The sequence below is a fragment of the Mustela nivalis genome (genome assembly GCF_964662115.1).
Source record: "Mustela nivalis genome assembly, chromosome: 11".
Lineage (NCBI taxonomy): Eukaryota > Metazoa > Chordata > Mammalia > Carnivora > Mustelidae > Mustela > Mustela nivalis.
This window is the reverse complement of record NC_139030.1, coordinates 78,008,362-78,030,540: the sequence shown is the minus strand read 5'-3', so window position 1 is coordinate 78,030,540 and position 22,179 is coordinate 78,008,362. Positions and strand designations below refer to the sequence as shown.

The following is a 22,179-nucleotide window of genomic DNA, read 5'->3' as shown; positions in this document are numbered from 1 at the left end:
CAGGGTCCATATTCTCATTTGGAATTGAAATGGGCTGATAGGCTCATTCTTTTTGGTTTGTGGTAGAAAGGGTGGAAAGAAATAATCTGGGTACCAAGAGTTGATCCATCAGGCATCAGAATTGGGGCGCTATTCTTTCTTTTTGCTTTCTAGTTATCTGTTATGTAACTGCATTGTATTTGATAAAAGAAGGAAGATACGTTGTAAATAAATGTACTATACCTCAATCTAAAAATTGGTTGCCTGGGATGTTCCAGTGATACTGGAATCTATGTATGGTAGAGGCAGCAGCCATAAATTAATGGACCTTGACCCACAGGTAGCTATTTTGAGTTGGTTTTGATTGTCCCATGAATTTTCCTTTCAGTCCTCCCGCCCAGTGCATGATGGGGGTGGGGGTTATAGGTGAGCGAGAATCATTTGGGAGTAGTGGAGGTTTTGCTTTCCCTCCGTGGCTCTGCAGGCATGAGGGCAGCACAAGTTGAAGCCTATGAATACCAGATATTTTAGGAGAGACTAGGGATTGAAGTTGGAGAAACTTTAGAGCAGCAATTGCAACCAGGTTAGATTTTGCCCTTCATCCACCACCCCAGCCAGGAGAGATTGGCAACATCTGGAGGCATTTTTGGTTGTTACAACTGGAGACTAGATGCTACTAGTATCTACTGGATGGAGGCCAGGGATGCTGTTAAATACCCTCATATGCACAAAAAAGCTCCCCCTACAACAAAGAATCATCCAGCCTAATCCAACAATAGGGTCAAAGCTGATTGATCCTGCTTAAGAAGAAATCATCCCTGTGTGCCTAATAACTACCAGAGCCACTATTGACTTAGGTTGTCTGCTGAATTATTGTTTTAAACTAAATCTAAGGCACAACTTAGCAAGGGGCAAACCTTCCTTAGTCTCTTCTGGCCCTTTCAGATGTTTCTGGAAAGAACACTGAATGCCTTGGGGTTATCGGACCCAATTTCATCATGACAGATTTTATGGACTAGCCATTGTGCTTGGTACTGTCTGAAATGTAAGGAAAGGGCTGTCTCTGGTCTTAATAAGAGAGTAATATTCAAATACGGAAGGGCAGAAATTCTTCTCTTAGCACTTTCATATTTCCTAATAAACCTGGAGGTTGAGCTTATATGGTTACAAAAGAGAGAAATAGTATTCCAGAGGCTCTGACCTAAAAAGCAGACATCCTACCATAGTTATTAGTGAGGCCCACTTTTTAAATTTCTTCTTCTTGGGGCACCTGGGTGGCTCAGTCATTAAGTGTCTGCCTTCAGCTCAGGTCATGATCCCAGGGTCCTTCGATCCAGTCCCACATGGGGCTCCCTGCTCAGCAGGAGGCCTGCTTCTCCCTCTCCCACTCCCCTTGCTTGTGTTCCCTCTCTCAGTGTGCCTCTGTCAAATTAATAAATAAAATCCTTTCTTAAAAAATTCTTTTTTTTTTTTTAACTTGATAGTCTAAGTTGTAAAAAAAAAAAAAAAAATGCTATTACTTCTAACTAGTTTTCTTGGGATTCTGGAAGAACTGATTAAGAAAGACATGTTGATCCAAACAAACAATTCTACTAAAAAGAAATAGAAATTATATAGTCAATATCCTTAAAGCTGAAAGGTATTTAATGAGGAACATTGTTTATTGTTTTCAGTTTTTCTTGATTGATAGGCTTTCCATTCAGAGGAAAATTGCTATAATAGCAGGAATTGTATGAAATTTGAAACTCAAAGCTATTCTAAGCTATTTTAATAATGCATTCTTCTGTCAAAATGAATTTTAAAGAGACAGTTAAGAAATGGCATGAATACCAAGGTTTAAAAGTACACTCAGGTTTATTCATCGTACTATACTTGAAGCACGAAAATATCAGGATACATAAAATGCTCCATTTTGTATTTGAAACTCAGGTTTACATGCTTAAATAATAATCTCTTGCTTTTGGGGGGGGACCCTGGGACATGGGGATCACCATTTGAGCACTTATCAGAATACCTCACGCTCAGTTGAAAACCCTTTTTTCTACCTACATACCCTCTCTGGTTTGACGGATCTTCTCTACTCTCCGAGGGTCCCTGTGAAGACCCTCAACTCTTATCTCTCAATCTGATCTTGCCGACAACACTAAGTTGTACACCCAACTACCAACTTGTCATTTCCACGTGGATGACTGAAAGACATTCAGCACCATCCTCCTTCTCCCACAGCACCATGCTCCTTCTCCCACCCCAACTTGCTCCACCATTACAGGCAATGAACCTCCATCCATCTAGGAGCTCAAGCCCAAACCATAGTACTTATTCTTGACTTCCCTCTTTCCTTCATCCAACTGATTAACTTGTCTTGTTTAATATATATTATGTACAATTTTGGAGTCCTTTTTTTTTTTTTAAAGATTTTATTCATTCATTTGACAGAGAGAGAGATCACAAGTAGGCAAAGAGGCAGGCAGAGAGAGAGGAGGAAGCAGGCTCCCTGCTGAGCAGAGAGCCCAATGTGGGGCTCGATCCCAGGACCCTGAGATCATGACCCGAGCGGAAGGCAGAGGCTTAACCCACTGAGCCACCCAGGCGCCCCTTGGAGTCCTTTTTTATACATAATTATATCATGAGACTTTCTTTCCATGTGCTGAACTACTTTTATTTACAAACCTTTGTAAAGAATGTATTAATCTTCACGGTATTAATGTCCAACATTTATTTAACCATTCCTATATTTTGGGTCATGCAAGATTTTTCTATTTTTTGCCATCACATGTTGTTGAGTTCATTAAATACCTAGGCATGTTTACTATGTGCAGGCACCGTTCTAAAACTTTAGACATGTTAATGCATCTAATCCTTAACAATCCACAAGATAAATACTATAACATCTCCCTTTGACAAATGAGAAATCTGAGACACAGAGAGACTAAACAGCTTGCTTTAGAGTATACAGCTAGAAAGGGGAGGTGGGATTCAAATCAAAGCAGCCTCTGGGATCACGACCTGAGCAAAAGGCAGATGCTTAATCCAATGAGCCACCCAGGCGCCCTTTCAATGAATTTCTTATGTTTGGCTTTTTGCCGACTTTGATATCAGATATTTCACTTTTTCATAATGAATTCTGGCCCTTCTTTATCATTCTTTATGCATTGAGTCTAACACCTTGAGACTATCCACACACACACACACACACACACACACACACACATTTGTTACTTTGTTTTTCATTTTGTTTCTATTGTTTACTGAAGTGTAAGCATTTAAAAATTGGTTTCTGGAGCTGCATTGAGCTTAAATAGTCATACAAATAACCACCTAGATTTCCCTTTTAATCCCTTTTCATGTTATGAATTATTGGAAGTCTTATTCCACCTGTTTAACTAATATTTAAATATACACTGTAATTACTTGAGCCACTAAATAAAATCAAGGATCTTAATTTTTAATGTGCAGCATTTTACCTACAATATAGCGACAGAATACGAACTCAATTTTCGATTCAAATAAACCTGTAAAAACTCCCTCCTAGTTTGGATCCATGGCCTTGATAAATATACAGACTAGGTCTAACGTCTACACCCATATTACTACTGTACTATTTGGTCACACACTGTAGGTGCAGACCTCAAGTTGTATCAGAAGCTCTACCTCAGGGGCACCTGGGTGGCTCAGTGGGTTAAAGCCACTGCCTTTGGCTTGGGTCATGATACCAGGGTCCTGGGATTGAGCCCTGCATCAGGCTCTCTGCTCAGTGGGAAGCCTGCTTCCTCCTCTCTCTCTCCCTGCCTGCCTCTATGTTTACTTGTGATCTCTATCTGTCAAGTAAACAAATAAATAAATATTTAAAACAAAAATACAAACAAAACTCTACCTCAGTTCAATTTATCATGTTTCTAGGTGTCAGTTTCCCATGTGCGACCTTACAGATTTAGAGACATCTGGTTGCTTTGGTGGTGGGGTTCTTTTATCTATCACCCCTCTGTGTCATGCTTTACCATAAAGTGTTCTTTCTAATTCATGGACTTCTAGAGTCTTGGTCAAGTTTAGTGGAACTTTTTCCACTGAGAGTCAACACTTTCTCTGAGACTCGTGGATTTCCCAGAAAGCCTCGGGAACTACTGCCCAGGACCAGGTGAGGTCACACAGACCAGTTGTGGGCATCTGCTCGACGGTATCCCGAGCTGCCTTGCTTTCTCTGCTTCATCTAGGGCTGGATTAAGAAGCAAGTCTCCAAAAAGTTCTTCTGGATCAATCATGGGTGGGAGGGTGGGTACCAAAACCCCTGGAAATCCGCATAGACAAAATGTAACTTACCAGAACTTCTGCTCAAGAGCAGTCCTGGATGAAGTTGGCAGGAATAATCTACCAGGGCTGAGGGTCGAGAGCTCCCTCTCAGGTGGGCAAGTGACCCCTGACAGTCCCTACACTGCCTCCTGAGAGTGGGTTCCCTTAAATACAGGGCATTTGTTCTGCTCAGGCTGCCTGACTTCCCACTGTCAGCATTTGGTTTTTCATTTTTATGGGGGCAGCATTAACTTCTCCTTGAAAATTGTTGAATAAATATTTAAAGAACATTATTGTGCAGTTGGTACCAAATTATGAGCCTGAACAAGGGTTTCTGCAGCTCTGGGTTCAATCCTGGTTTTAAATATTTATATTCCACACTGAAACATGCAGGGGTAAAGGGACATCGTGTCTGCAGATACTTCTCAAAAATTTTAGAAAAAAAAAATCCTATATGGACACTTACACATAGATGCATACACACACACAAAGGGAAGGATAAGCAAAGGCAGTAAAATGTTAGTATGCGGGGAATCTGGGAATTCTAGAAATTTCTGCAATTTTTCTATAAGTCTAAAATTAAAGAATTTAAAAAATAACTTCCAAACCTGATTTTTTAAGGAAAAAAAACATTAAAGTTCCTAGAAAGCTTGGTAAACACCTGGACAAGATAATGTAAAATGTCCTTTCATTGTTCTATTATATTTTTCCTGAATCATGGAAGTCTAGATTTTTCTATAGATCAGCATACCAAGTAGAGTGTTTGTCTCTTCCATAACTTACCTTTTTAAAAATTTCATAATAGACTTGGTATAAAAATATTTTGAGAAATAATATAGAATAAAGAACAGTCATCCAAGATGCCATTTTGTCATTTTTGCCACTGGGTTGCATTGACATCAGAGGCTCACTAAACAGCTGTCAAACATCTTCATAGTTTTGCAATATCATGTGTGAGATGTTGAAGCCTGCCTGAGAATTTAATTTGTTTATTTAAGAATTGAAGGCAGGGGCACCTGGGTGGCTCAGTGGGTTAAAGCCTCTGCCTTCGGCTCGGGTCATGATCCCAGGGTCCTGGGATCGAACCCCACATCGGGCTCTCTGCTCAGCAGGGAGCCTGCTTCCTCCTCTCTCTGACTGCCTGCCTCTCTGCCTACTTGTGATCTCTATCAAATAAAAAAAAAAAATTAAAAAAAATATTAAAAAAAAAGAATTGAAGGCAAATGTAACACATTTTCAAATACTGTGATTCTTCAATTAAGATGCACACTGGAAGGTGTAATTTATTTGCAGGATGAAAGCCAAGTCTTAAAATGACCAGTAAGGAAAGATACTGACAGTAGCTATAAATAGAGATAATGTGAATTGTCAAGGTAATTTTAATGAAGCATTAAAACAAAAGAGATTTCTGAAAAATAAAAAAAAAATTAAATGTGAGTAAATAACAAAGGGTAATAGCAGATTAAAAAGTAAATTAGTTTTAAATTAAAATAAGAAAGTCGAGGGACTTGAAAAGTCCAATTCCTACTCCTTGTGTTAAGGACCTCTATTAAGATAATGTCTCAGCTGTTGGGTTTGGAAATTGGCTTCCAATTCCATTAACTGCCTCCGCATTTCCTTCGTTTAAATAATCAGGTTAGGGTCACCTGGATGGCTCAGTCTGCTAAGCATCCAACTCCTGATTTTGGCTCAGATCGTGATCTTGAGGTTGTGAAATGGAATCCAGCGTTGGGCTCCACACTCAGCTCGGGGTTGTTTTGTCTCTCTCCCTCCCCCTTTTCCCCTTCCTTGGCTTTTTCTCTCTCTCTCTCTCAAATAAAAACATAAAATCTTTTTAAAAATCAGGTTAAAAGGAAGACTCTGAAGGTTAAGGTTGCTGTATTTTTTTTTTTTTTTTCGGGAAGACAAATCAGAAAGAAAATGAAATTATATATTGTGAGAGGAGAATTCTATTTAGGAAAACATAAGCAGGGGGTGCCTGGGTGGCTCAGTGGGTTGAAGCCTCTGCCTTCGGCTCAGGTCATGATCCCAGAGTCCTGAGATAGAGCCCCGAATCGGGCTCTCTGCTCAGGAGGGAGCCTGCTTCCCTCTCTCTCTCTGCTTGCCTCTCTGCCTACTTGTGATCTCTGTCGAATAAATAAATAAAATCTTAAAAAAAAAAAAAAAAGGAAAACAAGCAAATTGTTTATAATTGATACCTAGTGAAAAACATTCAAGGATGACCTCTAGGGGGCTGCTTGAACCAGACTTCCTGGCAAGTTGTTCTGTTTGGTATATCTGACTGCTTCAAACTACTCTTCATTAAGGCTCTTCATTTTAGCTGTGAAATGAATGCAGTTCTCTATTGAAATAGTAACTAAAAAGAAAAAGAAAAAGAAAAAAAAAAAACTCATAACAGTCTTACTGACCCAGGTGCACCACACTCTGAAGGTTTTCCAAGTCTGAGTTTGTCCCTCAATAAAAATTTTAAGTGGAAGTCTTGAATTCAGAAAATGTTGGTATGCTGAGGTTCTGAGTTCTAAGAAACTGCAAGTCCAGACACTTGGACTTCAGTATGTTGGATCCTAAGCCAATAGAAGTTGGATCTGAAAAAGTTGGCTGCTAATTTTGATCAGGAAGAAATCAGTTAAAGAAGCAATGATTAACATAGAGCTATGAACAGAGTACGAAGTGATAAAATATGAGCCAACATTGCTACAGGTTTCTCAGATTCTGTTCTGGTTATTTGAAAAGAGATTTGGCTTTGGGATGATTTTATTAAACTGAATTTTAAAATGAAACTTGAATGAAGACATGATTTTAAAAAACAGTAATTTTTCCCTTAAATTATACCTTTCATTTCCATCCTGCCATGGAGAACTTGTTTTTGAAAGGCAATAAAGAACATTAATTAATAAAACCCTAACCCCCCCCCCAAATCCTGACCATTTTGGTCACTCCTATATATTGTTTTGATTAAAAGGTCCTGGTCCTTATTAGATATCTCCATGGTTCACCTCTGTTTTCTCTCTAGAATTGCTTCCCTTCAGCTCTGGACTCTGTTTCCTCTTTTCATCCTAAAAATCTGTGCCAAGTCAGAAAGAAATAAAGAAAGAAAGGATTCACACTTTAAGAAAAAGGAACTAAAGGATACTTTCAAGAGATTGGGACAATTTAGGACTGCAAAATAGGGATTTCAAAATTTCTTTTAGCTTTAGAGTCATGGGTAATTTTTATAAACATGTGGGAAAACAAAATTTCCAGTATACCTTTTATTAGTGTTTGGGTTTTTCCCCTTTTGGAAAGAATAGAAAGAACTGTAAAGACAAGATGAATCAGCTCAACTTCACTATTGTCATCTGACAATATATATATATTGTCATATATATATGTCAATATAATATAAAGGGACAAAGATTTAAGGAAGTAAGTCATGTGGTTTTAAGCCCAAATTTGAATCCACTGGGACTGGTGGGGAGTGGGAGAAGAATTCTCTTCACTTAGGGAGACCCAATGGTAATCTTTTTTTTTTTTTTTTTTAAGATTTTATTTATTTATTTGACAGAGAGAAATCACAAGTAGTCGGAGAGGCAGGCAGAGAGAGAGAGAGGGAAGCAGGCTCCCTGCTGAGCAGAGAGCCCGATGCAGGACTCGATCCCAGGACCCTGAGACCATGACCTGAGCCGAAGGCAGCGGCTTAACCACTGAGCCACCCAGGCGCCCCAATGGTAATCTTTAATCTGGCTATAAGTTTAGCATTTCTAATTGCAGATCTTTAGTCCAGATTCCAAAAATGTAAAGATTCAAGAAGACCTCTTCACCTTCCACTGCACAATTTTTAGGGCCCCAAATTTCATGCCTTCTCCAAATGGGAGCCTTCATTTTTTTAAGGTTTTATTTAGTTATTTAGTTGGGGGGGCAGGGGAAGAGAATCTCAAGCAGACTCCTAGCTGAGTGTGGAGCTCAACTCAGGGCTCTATCTCACAACTCTGAGATCACCACCTGAGCAGGAATCAAGAGTCTGATGCTTAACGGACTGAGCCACCCAAAGTGCCCCTCCGAGTGGGACACTTCTTAATACAGGAGCTGCTCAGATGACAGTTTTTTTCCAGAATGTAGCTGGAGAGATTCTACCCTCCATTTCTTTTCCTTTTACAATGGACAGCTGTGTGATTAGAAACCTGTATCCACAGATGCCTGCATTTTCTAACTGACCTCAGAAGTGAATTTGTAAAGGAGGTTATCACTGTTAAATTACCTGCCACCTAATCCCTTTGGTTTTCCCCAAAGATTTCTGGACAGCAACCAGTTATCTGGATAAAGGATTAAACATTCTAGAAGTAGTGGGATTAAAGTCATTTGCATAAACAGAGATTGAAATAAGTCTGTTGAATTGACTCTGCTTTCCTTGCACGATGAGACTCTGCAGTGTGAAATGTTTTACATCCTCTGTCTGCCAGTACTGGTTCTGCCTATTTTATATAAAAAGCTTCTTCATCCCATTTTCAGCTTCCTTCTTTTTTTGTTTAATTTTTTTTTTTTCTTTTAACAGAAATGCTGGCATTCAACTTACCTCCAAGAATAGCTCAGAGCTGAAGTTCTCAGTTTAGTCATGAGAATTACATTTCTTTCCACTTTGGAAATGCTCTACCCCAGTCTCTGTAATTATGACCCCATAAGGGCTAGGTTATTTCAATTAGAATGAAATATGTGACTTTGTAGAACATACAGGAAGGAGCATCTTTCTTTTCTTTTCTTTTTTTTTTTTCAATTTATTTATTTTCAGAAAAACAGTATTCATTATTTTTTCACCACACCCAGTGCTCCATGCAATCCGTGCCCTCTGTAATACCCACCACCTGATACCCCAACCTCCCACCCCCCCACCACTTCAAACCCCTCAACAGGAAAAATAAATCATATTATTGATTTCTCCTATCAAGAATATGTACCCACATATTAAGATAATAATTTTGTTTATAAGAACATTTCTTTCTTATAAACATTTATTTATAAGAACATGACTTGAAAAGGAAGGTTTTGTATGTAAAGCTCAGCTCCTGTATATTAAAATTCATGGCTTCATAGTTCTTGTGTTGAAAAGGTTTTCAGATGATGACTATAACTTATAAGAATGGTAGAAAATTTCTATACAATTTTCATGTTGGAAAATAACCTACTAGCCCAATTATAAAATATATTGAAAAGAATCCAAGAGAGCACTTGAATGGTCTCTTATTTCTCATCATCCAGTTCTATTTCTGAATCTCTTTCTCAGTCAGTTTTGAAAATATAAACATCGTTTTTCCTTTTCAGAGAACTGATCAGGTTAATTTACCCGTTGAAATGAGCAAAATGAGAGTAGAGACAAGAGCCCAGCATGACATTTTGTTAATGGTCCATATAAACCTGTTATGCATTTTCAAAACGATACTTTCCTAACCTTGTATTTAATGAATTATGAAACTTCCATCTTTAGCATGAGCACACGCGCCGGACTCCCTGCTTTCTCAAATTATACCCTGAGAGAGTTGTGTTTACTTACAGAAGCACAGTTTTCAGACTTGTCTTCCACAAAACCGATCTGGCAGGGAGTCCTCTGATTCTGTAGCCAGTAGTCTGTAGACTCGAGCAGGCTGTTGCTGCAAAGAACCTGGAGGGAATCGAGAAAATCTTCTTAGTGTTACATGGCCAGATTTTCTAGTTTAACAAGCAGCTGTTTTCTGAAGGATCTGTAGGTGTTTTCTTCACACCAGAGCATCTGGATACTGGAAAAAAACTTACATGACAAAAGCACCTCTAGAATGTGTAAAATATTCAGCCAGTTGTTGGTTTAAGAGGAATACGTTGATGTTAATACTAATGTTCCTTCTGTCATCGAATCCAGTATCTGGGAACTTCAATGATGTTCAACCTGTGGAAACTTCAAATGATTTTGGGGTATGGTTCAGTTGACAATGGGGATCAAAGTTCATTTTAGTGACAGTGTTGGTGCACTCTGGGGACATTTTCAATCTTAAAAAATTTAGTGTTTTCCTTTTGGTGCAGTATTGCTACTGAAATGATATGCTTTCAGCTTCAGCTTTGCTAACATGTCTGTGAAACAGGGTTCAATTCTTTGTTTTTTTAATAGGGTTCAACTCTTACAGAATACCTAATGTACTTTGTTAAGTTCAAAAATTATTAAGGATAAGTAAAGTGTATCATGACAGTCATTTTCCATGTTGAAACAGCACAGTAAAGCAAAACAAATTTGAATTTATGAATCAAACAAACCCAAATATGATTAACAAATAACTGGTTTTTGGGCTTGGGTTTTAAAGCAAGGAAGAAAAATTTTATTTCTGTGACAAGACATTTTGAAGTTGCAATCTCATGAATAACCAAACAATTCAAATTCTAATGTGTCTTAACACTACCCAAACAGTGTATAAGATTTTTCCCAACTTAACCCACTGAGCCACCCAGGTGCCCCTAAAAGTTTTTTTTTTTTTAAATAACACTTTTATTTTACATAAAAAACATGCATATTAATTCCTGCCTTGTTGATTTTAGCCATTTTTTTAAATAAAGACAACGTAGTGTGGCTATATACTATGGAATATTACACAGCCCTAAAAAGACTGAAATCTTGCCATTTGCAATGACATGGATGGAACTAGAGAGTATAATACTAAGCGAAATAAGTCATATGTAGAATTTAAGAAATAAAACAAATGAACAAAGTGGGGAAAGAGAGAGAGGGAGAAATCAAAACACAGATTCTTATCTATAGAGAGTCAAGTGATGCTGGTCAGAGGAGTGGGCATGAGGGGAATGGGTGAAATAGGTGATGGAGAGGAAGGAGTGCATCTGTCCTGATGAACACCAGGTGTTAAACAGAAGTGTTGAATCACTATATTTACACCTAAAACTCATATTACTTTGTATGCTAACTGGAATTTAAATAAAGACTTAAAAATATGCATGTTAACATGTAATGTGTTTATTATTGTTTTCAAAGTATTTTTTAAATAAAAATTATTATTATTTTAATGTAAATAATTTTAAAAAACCTTTCTTAGCTTTAATTGATAATATGAAAAATGTCAGAAAGTACAACCCCTATAAACAAAAGCTTCACAAGGTCCTCAATAATTTTCTTAGAGTGTAAGGGAATTTCAATCCCCTCCCCCTCAAAACTGAAAACTATTGATCTAGACTCACTTTATTTAAAGTAGAAAAAGGCACTTGGTCCACCCCACTCCTCACTGCTAATCACTTTCTCTTCCAGCATGTAATAGAGTTGAGCATGGGTATGAGGGGTCCAAGTTGAAATCCTAGTTTAGTAATTAATGGTAGAATAATCTTGGGCAGCTAACTTCAATTCTGATTTCAGTTTGCAGACCTCCAGATGGAGAAAATAATACTCACCTGGTGGGATCATTGAATATTCAGGGCGATGACAAGTGTCTTACACTGTGGCATGCAGATAGCAGGTTATCCTCTTAATACGTGCTTTTCACTATTGCTATTTGAAATGAACTACAAAGGAAAATAGAAAATTGAATGCTTTCACTTGAAATTAGTGGATTTGAAAGCATTTCAGATCTGTGAAGACAAATTGTCCTTAGCAAATATTCTAATCTAAGGTTTGATTTTGGTTCTGCATTTTATAGTATTAATAGTTACAGCTATGATTTTTTCTTGTATGTTTAGAGTGTGCTGGAAAATGTGTTAAACTTGTCTTTTTTTTTTTTTTTTTACCTTTTAATTTAATCCTTATTGCAATGCTACAAGGTAGGAGTTCTTTTAAAGATAAGGATCTTCACAGAAATTGTTATTTTGAAGGTGAAATCTCGAGACTCAGAGAGATTTGAGTTTTTTACCCAAGTTGTTCAGAAACTGGCTTTGGATTTGGTTTTAAAAGTACCAAGGTCTTTAGGTGAAATAATTTAATTATGCAGTCCTCCATAACCCATACAAAATGATTCTAATTTGGGGTATATTTCCCAAACATTATGCACACCTCATATTTATTATTATAACTATACTTTCTCATGGACTTTCTTTTTTTTTTTTTTTCCCAAAGAGATAGAGAGCATGAGCAGGAAGTGTAGAGGGAGAGAGAGAATCTTAAGCAGGCTCCATGCCTAGTGTGGAACCGAAAGTGGGGTTCGATCTAATAATCCTGCAATGGTGATCTGAGCTGAAATCATGAGTCAGACACGAACTGAGTCACGCAGGTGCCCCGTGGTTCTCCATTTTAAGGCTATTTTTCATGAGTGACATCCTAAGGTAACATTTTTCTTTAAGGAGAAGAAACATTTTGTGATGTAAATTATGATATTTAAATTAATCCACTTGGCCTGTATTGGAATTTCTCAAAACAAAACAAAACAAAACAAAACATGGCTTTACATCTATTTGTGTTAACACTGAAAGAAACCCATATTGTCATGCTTCTGCTCTTTGCCTTTCTGTGATCTTTAAAATTTACAACACCCATGGTTTCAGAATAGAGCTTTCATTCACTCTGAACTATAAGAATGTTAGAGACTTAAAAGGGAGACATCAAATGAACATACCAGTTAATAATACTTCACTGTGCAGTATAATAAACACTTCAACTATAATCACTTCTTAGTCATTGCAAAGCTCACTCCTCAAAAAGTAGGCACTGGGCATCTTCTGATTTCTATATATTCAAAGAACATGGAATTATGGTTGCAACAAAATATGTCAACAAATGAAAGCAACTGTCATTTATCAGAGCATATGAACTATTTTGGTCCAAGGTCAGCCTCAGGAAGAGGAGAGAGTTCAGACACAAGTCACTCAGGTCTTTCAGTAAGTGGGAACTGGGTTGGCATGTTTTCCTAGTGAAACACTGAGAGGCAGAGATGGAGACACCCAAAGGCCTCAGCTTGACACCTCCCACTGTGAGATGCCCACAGCTGTGATACATACTGCCTCATGACAAGGCTGATGTGACCAGAGCTGGTTAACTTGCTGGATTTCTCCTGCATTTAACTTCTTTAACAGAGAAATGAGGGCAGAACAATGAATCTGTCAAGTCTTTTACTTTAAGGGTATTTTTGCACCTATTTTTAAAGTAAATAATAACCGAAAATATGCAAAGAACTTGTTCTGTCCTAGCTAGCCGTGAGGAAAATAAACAGCTTTTTGGATCTGCTTACTCAGTGGAAAATGCTAGAAAGACTTCCTGTTTGGTTATTCCATATCCCTGGGATACCGAGTGTCTTTTCTATGGTACATCTTTGGTTCAGAGGAAAGAGAAATGTCCGAGAAAAGAAGTCGCATTTAAAAATGAAACCTAAATCTTTCAGTGCCTTAGAAGAAATATTTTGAAGGAACTTTGTTTGATGAAAGTCTTCACTCACTATGTAACCTTAAAAATTGAGTTTTATTCATCATAATTAAAGAAATAGTTCACTTGATTATGTTAATAATGAAAATAAAGTTGCCCTATACATTTCATTAATAGAGATAATACCTATATTCTTTAACTATTGACTAAATAATACTACATTTACTGAGAATGTTCTGGACTAAGGCCCTAATATATATAGTACCTAAATTAAACCTCTGGACATACAAGGTAGAATTTAAGGCCCATATATGTAATGTGCTTAAAGAAGAGAACCTATAGCAGGTTCTCAATAAACATTAGCTATCATAACAATGATTATTCTCTTCTCCTGGGCTTAGAGGAGTCAATAGTTGACCTAGTTAGTGGTGAACTAGGATTTGAGACAGGCTCTCCAAATCCAAAGCCCCCATTTGCTGGTGCTCCTTTGTAAGTTGGTAAAATATGAAATTTCTTGTCCTTGTGTTTTAAGGAATCCCAGTCTATGTGTTTATTCATCTCTTTCTCAGGGCTCATTCTGAGTGATAAGGAGGTTTGAGTCCCAGTTCCAAGACTACTGTTTGGTTAAGTCACTCACTAGCTTCCAGCCTCAGTTTTTGTAAGCAATGAATGCATGTGATCTGAAGGCATGTAACTTCTACACTAAGCAGCAGGTCACGCTCCCCCTCCTCCTCCGGCTTGCCCTCCCCCTGCCTCCTCTGCTCCCAGATATATGAAAGGACAAATAAGCAAAGAGAATAAAAATTCAGCCTCAATAAACCACTTAGCATCATAGGTTAGGCAATTTTAACCTGTGAAGAGCTTTTAGACAAACAATTAGAGACGCAGGAATGCTAGAAGGAAGAATACATACTTGAAAATCGAATGATTTTTGAAGCCTTATGAATATGACCTCCCTGCTGAGAGAGTCACTTTCTGAGGGGGAAAAGAGAAAAACTCACCAGGTTCTCTATAGCTCATTTATTTATCCGCTATTTTTAGTTGCAGGTTTATATATTTCAGATGAAGAGCTAATAATAAATATTCTGTGTGTTCACAAACTTGAAGTAATAACGACACATATTCTCGTAAAAATGAACGGGTATTCTAAATAATAAAGATCCGTCTGCTCCGTTTTTCAGTAATTTCTCTTTCTTATAGAGAGATCCAGCTCATATAAATTTATTTTGATATGAAATGGGGAAAGAGAAATAAACTCTTAGGAACCTGGACACATTGAAGCAATGCCTTAAACCCTGAACTCTACACCTGAAACTAATGGTGTACTATATGTTGGCTAATTGAATTTAAATATATATATAAATACATATAGACAGATCCTAATTCAGCTCCCACCTGCTAATCATTTCATGGACATTTATCAAGCTCCAATGTTTAAGATATAGCCCTATACCCAATTTAGCTATTTTCCAAGCTTTGTCTCTAATTATTTTCCTGCACATATCCTGCTAGAGTCCACCAGTTTACTAAAAAGCACAGTCTTTATGATGCATGGGGTTTTCCTCATATCTTTTCATCTGCCCCCTGATTTTTTTCCATCAATGTTCTTCCCCAACCATCAAGAACTAATTGAACCAAGGCTCCTCTCCCCATAGCAAGTGTTTCCCTCTTCTGGTGAAATCTCTATAATGAAAACGATATTTCTACCAGAATTTTAGAATGTGCATGTGTGCCTTTTCCTTCCAATTCTGATGTGGGTGCATGAGTATCTTACTCTATTTGTGTTCCACACTTATCTCTTGATATATAGCTGATACTAAGAAACTGCTTGTTGTTTGGCACCAGAACATTTTGTACTTGACGTAATGTATATTTGTAATTTTCTTTTCCAGTGATTGTGTTTCAGAAAGAAAACCTGTGAGTGATTTATTCAATACAAAGAAAATTTGAGAGTTAAATCTAGGCACACAATGATATTTTATGTTTCTGCAAGGCTTTTATTTCTCTTAAGGTTTTTATGCCAAGGTAACAAAGAATTTTAAATTAGAGCATGATCTGCATTTTTGTAGTGCTCTGCTATCAAAACATTATCAAATTTCATTTTCTGATAATTGTAAGTGTAAAGACGTAAAGCAGCCCCAAAGCTTTTAAGAGAGGAAATTTCCATGCGCTAAAAGGTTTTTCCACTGGCTGGTGTGCATACTGGGCCTTGTGTGTACTCCGGAGATTTTTCTGCCTACCTGTTTCTGGTGAATCATTCCCAGGCTCAGGAATCATCCTCACATGAATTTTCTCATCAGTATTCTGTAAAGATTCAAGGGGACCTATGGCAAATTTCTGCAACTCTTTCCCTGTGTAGCTTTCTTTTCTTTGGTATTCTGCCTTATGAATTCTAGCTACCACGGCCTCCACTAGTTCTTAAACTTGTCTCCTTAACTGAGTATGACTGGTTAGGCTTCATTTTGAGTTTCTCTTTCCTATGGGAACCAGGAAAGTGTCCTTAACCCTATGTGCAAACATAGGGTTGCCTTATTTGTTTCAATCGCTCAGTTATTACTGTTTTCTGTAGCCTCTTTACAAATGCTTGAAACTTACTTCATATTGAACTTCTGATTTAAATGAAGCAGAATACAGAAAGTTTATTGATGTGATATCATATTGCACTTGGCCACTAATCCTCTAAAAAATGAAAGGAAAACCTGCTTGTCCCTTATTTGTGTATTAGCAAGAAAAATACCATCCCACTTGTCCAGTGTGTATTTGAACAAAGAATATTCACAGTTGGGTGAAAAGCCTTTTGGAATGCCACTACCTTTTAAGTAAAAGGCCATATTTCTTCCCATACTTCAACCAAAACAGCGTATCAACAGATTGAATACAAAGACAGAAAAAATAATTTAGATTTCTATCAAGCCAGACATTTTTTAAAATGGAAAAATGTAAAATGCTTCCACTCATCACTATTCTGGGAGAAAATATATTTTTTAATCTTTCAGTATTGTCAATATAATGGGCTTATTTTTTAGTGTTCATAGGAGTTCATAAAAAATATTTTCATTTCTAATATGTTAGATATTAATACTTATAAGCCAAATAAAATTTCTTTAGTTTTTCCAAGTAGAGAAATTAAATATTACTATAATGAAGATTTTGAGAATTCATCATCTATTTCATTTCCTTAGATTTAATCATTATAATTTTTACTCATTTGAAGCAAACAAATGACAATTTTTTGTATGCTATTTTTTGTTCTTAATGTAAATGTATTAAACATTATGTTAAACTAAAAAAAAAAAAAAGAGAGGAAATTTCCTAATGTATGCCTTGTGATTCATGATGGAATGCTGCTTAAAATTTACTGAAAAATACCATCAGAAAAATGGATTCTTTTTTTTCAAAAGCAGAGATTCATCTGCTCCTCCAAACAAGGAGACTCAGAGAAGTTAAGGGTGCTGGAATTTTAAGACATCAATCAATGTGAACAGGGGCTTGGGTGACCGTTCCAGGGTAAGGAACCCTGGTCATCTGCTCATTCAACAGTTTCAAACAAACACTATTTTTAAAAGAAGTTGTAATACAAAAAAACGTTTTGGAAACCACGGTTCAAAGAAATCGTTCTTACAAATGTGACACACGATTTTCATGGAAGAAAGAAAAAGCAAGAGCTCTAAAATAAAGGGAGCAAGAGAAGCCCATTGGAAGAGCTATGGCATCATTCCGAGAAGAATCTCCAGGCCCCACTGGAGTTCTAGACTCTAAGAAACGCAATTAAATGTTTCTTAGAGAAGAAGGCTATAGTGTGAGCAGGTCCGTCAGATTTGCATAGTAAGTGGGAGAGATGGCAAAGAGCTGATTAAGACGAAGGCAACTGCTCATAGATGTTGTCAACTCTGTGCTCTGTGGTTTAATTAATGGCATCTCTCCTGGAGGTAACCTTTCATGGAGATATCATGATCCTACATAATTCACTCCCTTTTGGTGTAAAGTTCTCTGAAGTTTTTTTTTTTAATTAATATTTAAGATTTTATTTATTTATTTGACAGAGAGAGGGAGAGAGAGAGGGAACACAAGCAGGGGGAGTGGGAGAGGGAGAAGTAGACTCCCCAGTGAGCAGGAAGCCAGTGTGGGGCTTGATCCCAGGACCTTGGGATCACGACCTGAGTGGAAGGTAGATGCTTAACCAGCTGAGCTACCCAGCTGCCCTGTAAAGTTCTATGAGTTTTTAAAAAGCACACATCATTGTGTCACCACCATCCTAGACTAGATGAAGAACAACGTTTCAGCTCCACCATCTCCCCAAATTCCTTCCTGCTCCTTATAGTCAAATGCTTCCTAAATCCCAGTCTCTGGCAGCCATTGATTTGATTTCTATCCCCTAAAATGTTGCCTTTTTTAGAATGTCATGTAGGTGGAATCATGTAGCATGTACCTTTTTGTGACTTGTTTCTTTCACTTGGCCTAATGTGTTTGACAGTCATCAACATTGTTGTGTGTTTAGCATTTTTTTCTTCCTTTTATGTGGGGTGGCGTTTCACTGTATGTATGTAGACAGATTTTTTTTTATAAAACACATTTACCAGGTGAAGACCATTTGGGCTATTTTTATTTTTTGGTAAATATCAATAAAGCTTCTATAAACATATGCCTAGTGATTTTTGTCAGAAATTAAGGTTTTGTCTTGCCTTGGGTAAGTACCTAAGAATGAAGTTAATAGGTAATATGATAACTTTTTAAGTCAGTCAGAGAAAGACAAATACCACCTGATTTCACTCGTGCGTGGAATTTAAGAAGCAAAACTGATGAACGCAGGGAAAGGGAAGGAAAAATAAAATAAGATGAAAACAGAGATTGAGGCAAACCATAGGAAACTCTTAACTACAGGGAACAAATAAGGTTGCTGGAGGGCAGGTCAGTGGGGGGCTGGTGTAATTGGGTGATGGGCATTAAGGAGGGCATTTGATGTAATGACCACTGGTGTTATCTGAAACTGACGAATCATTAAATTCTACCCCGGAAACTAATAGTACAGTATATGCTAACTAAACTGAATTTAAATAAATAATTAAAAAAAAACCCAAAAACAGACAGACTGGTTTCTAACCTGGATTTACCACTTTCCATTCCACCAACAAGGTATGAGAGCCCCAACTGCTCCACATCCTCAACAGTATCTACTGTTGTCATTTTCTGCTTTCAGTTCATTTTAGATGTTCTACCAGGTTCATAGTGCTATTCTGTCTCGACTTATTTTCCTTTTAATTTGTAAAGATATGATTTTTCTTCCTTTTTAAGTTTCTTCTAAAATTAAAATCTTAATTTAGATTCTATCTTGGTGCAAACCATATTCATAAAACCATAACACATAAATTAGACTACCTACTCTTCAGTTTTTTAAAAAAATATTTTATTTATTGATTTGAGAGAGAGCAAGCAGGGAAACGGGTTAGAGCGGGAGGAAGAAGCAGATTCCCCGCTGAGCAGGGAGTCTGAAGCAGGGTTGGATCCCAGGACCCTGAGATCATGAACTGAGCAGAAGGCAGACGCTTAATCAGCTAAGCCACCCAGATGTCCCTAGACTATATTTGATGCTAACTTTGGATGCCATCTCTAAGAGAAAGGTAATGTCACCCACCGTAAGTTTTCATTCATTCACTTGTTCACTTCACAACTACTTGTGGAGCACATACTGGCTTTGAGGGGTTTTAAGTCTTGTTTTGTTGTTTTGCTATTTAAATTTTTTTTCATAAAATGCTTATATACAATGGGGAAACCAATTAAGAGTGTGTAGACCTGGCAGTCCAGGAAGTGATGTCATAGTAAGATATTATATCTGTTAAACGCTTCTAAAGTATTTACATAGATATTCAACATTTATGTCTCTCTCTGTTTGCTATGTACATGAAGTGTAGAGTACAATTATCCGAGATGCAGCATTATGTTAGTATTTTGTCTCTCTGTGTCTGATTTATTCACGCAGCCTGATACTGTCGAGGTCCATCCATGTGGTTGTGAAAGGCAAGATTTCATTCCTTTCTATAGGTAAGGAGTATCCCATTGTGTATATGCTACTTCTTCTTTACCCATTCATCCACGGATGCACGCTTCAGTTGACTTCATATTTTGGTTGTTGTAAATAATGCTACCAAGGACATGGAGGAGGGGCACTCCTGCTGGATCTACTAGGTGCTGCTTAATTACCTGGGCAATCAGGGGTGAACAAAGCAAGAATAAAGACAAAACAGACACTGTGTTGTTCTCATGCTGTTGGGGGAAGGCAGACCATAGTCAAATAAATATTACAGAAAGAGAGAGAAATTGAGGAAGGGAATGAAAAGCACTGTAAAGACAAATAAAGCCAGAGAAATGGATCACGAAGTAAGGGATGCTATGTGGAAAAGTATTTCCTGGCAGGCCTTGGTGAGGGGGACGCTGAGCAGAGAGCTGAATGAAATGAGGCACACGGCCGTCTGGGGGAAAAGCAGCCCAGGCAGAGAACATCAGCAAAAACAAAGGCTCAAAGCAGGAGTGTACTGCTTGTATTGGACAAACAGCAGACACACAATCATGGTTATGCAGAGTAAGCAGGGGAGAAGTGACGAGAAAGAACCTTTCAGCTTTCACTGAAAAGAAATCTAGTGGCTAGCTGCCTGAGTTCTTGCTGAGCTTGGCCATGTTGTCTTTACTGTCTCGACACACTCTAAGAGTCTATGAAATTATTTCATTATAATTTTGGAATGCTTACTCATTGGCTTAAATACTATTTAACTGCTAGCTTAAATTTTTATAATAGTTTAAAGCCCCCCACACACACCACACACAAACACACACATACCACACACACACACACCACACACACACACGAGGTCAGAAGATCTGTACAGATATATACAGAGGTCTGTATAATTTTACACATGTAATTTCATGTTAATTTAATCTATGCTTTAGCAAACTTTCTGAGAATTCTGAAATCTTTTGTTTCCACCATGGAAAATAATTGTCTGCATTTTTTCATGGGGAAACTATAATGCTTACTTAAAGCAAATGGAGAATCTAAGAAGAGACAGTATACAAACTGAAAATCAAATTGTGTGAAAGAAAAAGAAAAGAAACTAGCATAGAAAACTCAGTGGTTTAGTCTTAGTTTCTCTCAAGGTTTCATTAAATGTTAAGATAACATTTTCCTTTTAATGATGATTCTAGTGGCTAGCTGCCTGAGTTCTTGTCTGCTTAGTGTCCTTTGACAAATAGGAGAAACTGTTATCCAAGGCATGTTTGATTATTCCTTGGACATAGTCTGTAATACGATTATCTGCTGGTTGAACGTGAAGCGTTCTTGCCTCTTAACACTGACAACTGCTGCCATTTTGGAAATCGTGTAACTGATGACATGAAAGAAGATTCCAAAATGAACTAAGCATTGCTAAGAGCGTCCTTTCAAAATAAGGTGGTGAGGGCATGGAGGAAGTAGGGCTATGCCTTCTCTTGTTTCGATTCTAGGAACACCACAAACATCTGACTTTTTGTCTATAGTGACTGGACCACCTCCTGAAATACATCTTTCTGCTTTGGACTGAAATAATGAAACATCTATTGGCTAAGTGGCCAATTCTACATTAGTCACTTTAACTTCGTCAGCACCAATCACGATTCCTTCAAAATGAGTTACATGACCTGGTGGCTTTTGCCTTTATAAGCCTGTACTCCCCACACACAATTCCGAGCACACTCAACTTCAGTCCACTGTGCGTCTAAGACCCCAAATACAGGCTTTTGATTGGTCATCAGTCTCTAATTCTTGGTTAACAAATATTTTTAAAACATTGGAAAATAAGGGAGGACCTGGAATAAAACAATCCTCCATTATTGAGGAAGGGAATGCCTAGAAAGCACCAGATCATAGTTGGTTGGGAAGGTTGAAAAAGGAAATGATAAGCACAAGATCTGCACCTCCTTCTCTGTCTTTACTGTGCAGGAGGTAGGAGGCAATTAATTCCCTGAGATAGGAAAGAAGACAACATTGTCCTACCTCATCATAAACGTATCTCTAGATAAACTGTATTTTCATAGCAGGAGAATCATTATCCTATTGCTTCTAGCAATAGGTACCTGGTCTAACTAAACTTGCCTTTGATAAATACACAAGGAACCAACTGATTTATGGACTGTCCATCTCTGACAAATGTCACAAATGGATGGACCTGTCTGAGTCTAAAATGGAGATTTTTTTCATGAACAAAAAGGGGTCTCTTCTTCAAAATTCATATCCTCGTGTATGTAATTTAGAGACTCTGTGTGTTGATCTGGGCCAGAGTGCATCCTAATGTGGCAAGCAGTGAACTAGACAGAGCCTCAGGGACAGGTATGGATTTCTCCCTGCTTTTCTCGGGCTACACAATTACTTGTTTCCTGGAAACCACATTGTATCTCTGTGGAGTCACAGAATGCTCTAAGAGCATGGAGGACAATTCAGAAATATCAAGCCATACTTGTTTACTTCTGCCACATCACACAGATGTCAGCTGGCTGAAGAATGCTTTGAAAGTTGATCAGAGCTTTTTCTGCATAAAAGTGATAACTGAGTTTGAGTCTCAAGTACGAAATGCAAGAGTTACAGAAACAGATAG

General features: G+C 37.6%; 1 protein-coding gene across 6 annotated transcripts in view; it reads right to left on the bottom strand.

Moving 5' to 3' along the window:
• SPHKAP (SPHK1 interactor, AKAP domain containing) overlaps positions 1–22,179 on the bottom strand; it is a 168,826-nt gene that overhangs the window by 102,972 nt on the left and 43,675 nt on the right. For all 6 annotated transcript variants that reach the window (XM_082689969.1, XM_082689970.1, XM_082689974.1 and 3 more), the window contains one exon: positions 9,791–9,898. In XM_082689969.1, coding sequence (XP_082546095.1) covers positions 9,791–9,898 — 108 coding nt within the window. The remainder of the gene's footprint in view (positions 1–9,790; positions 9,899–22,179) is intronic.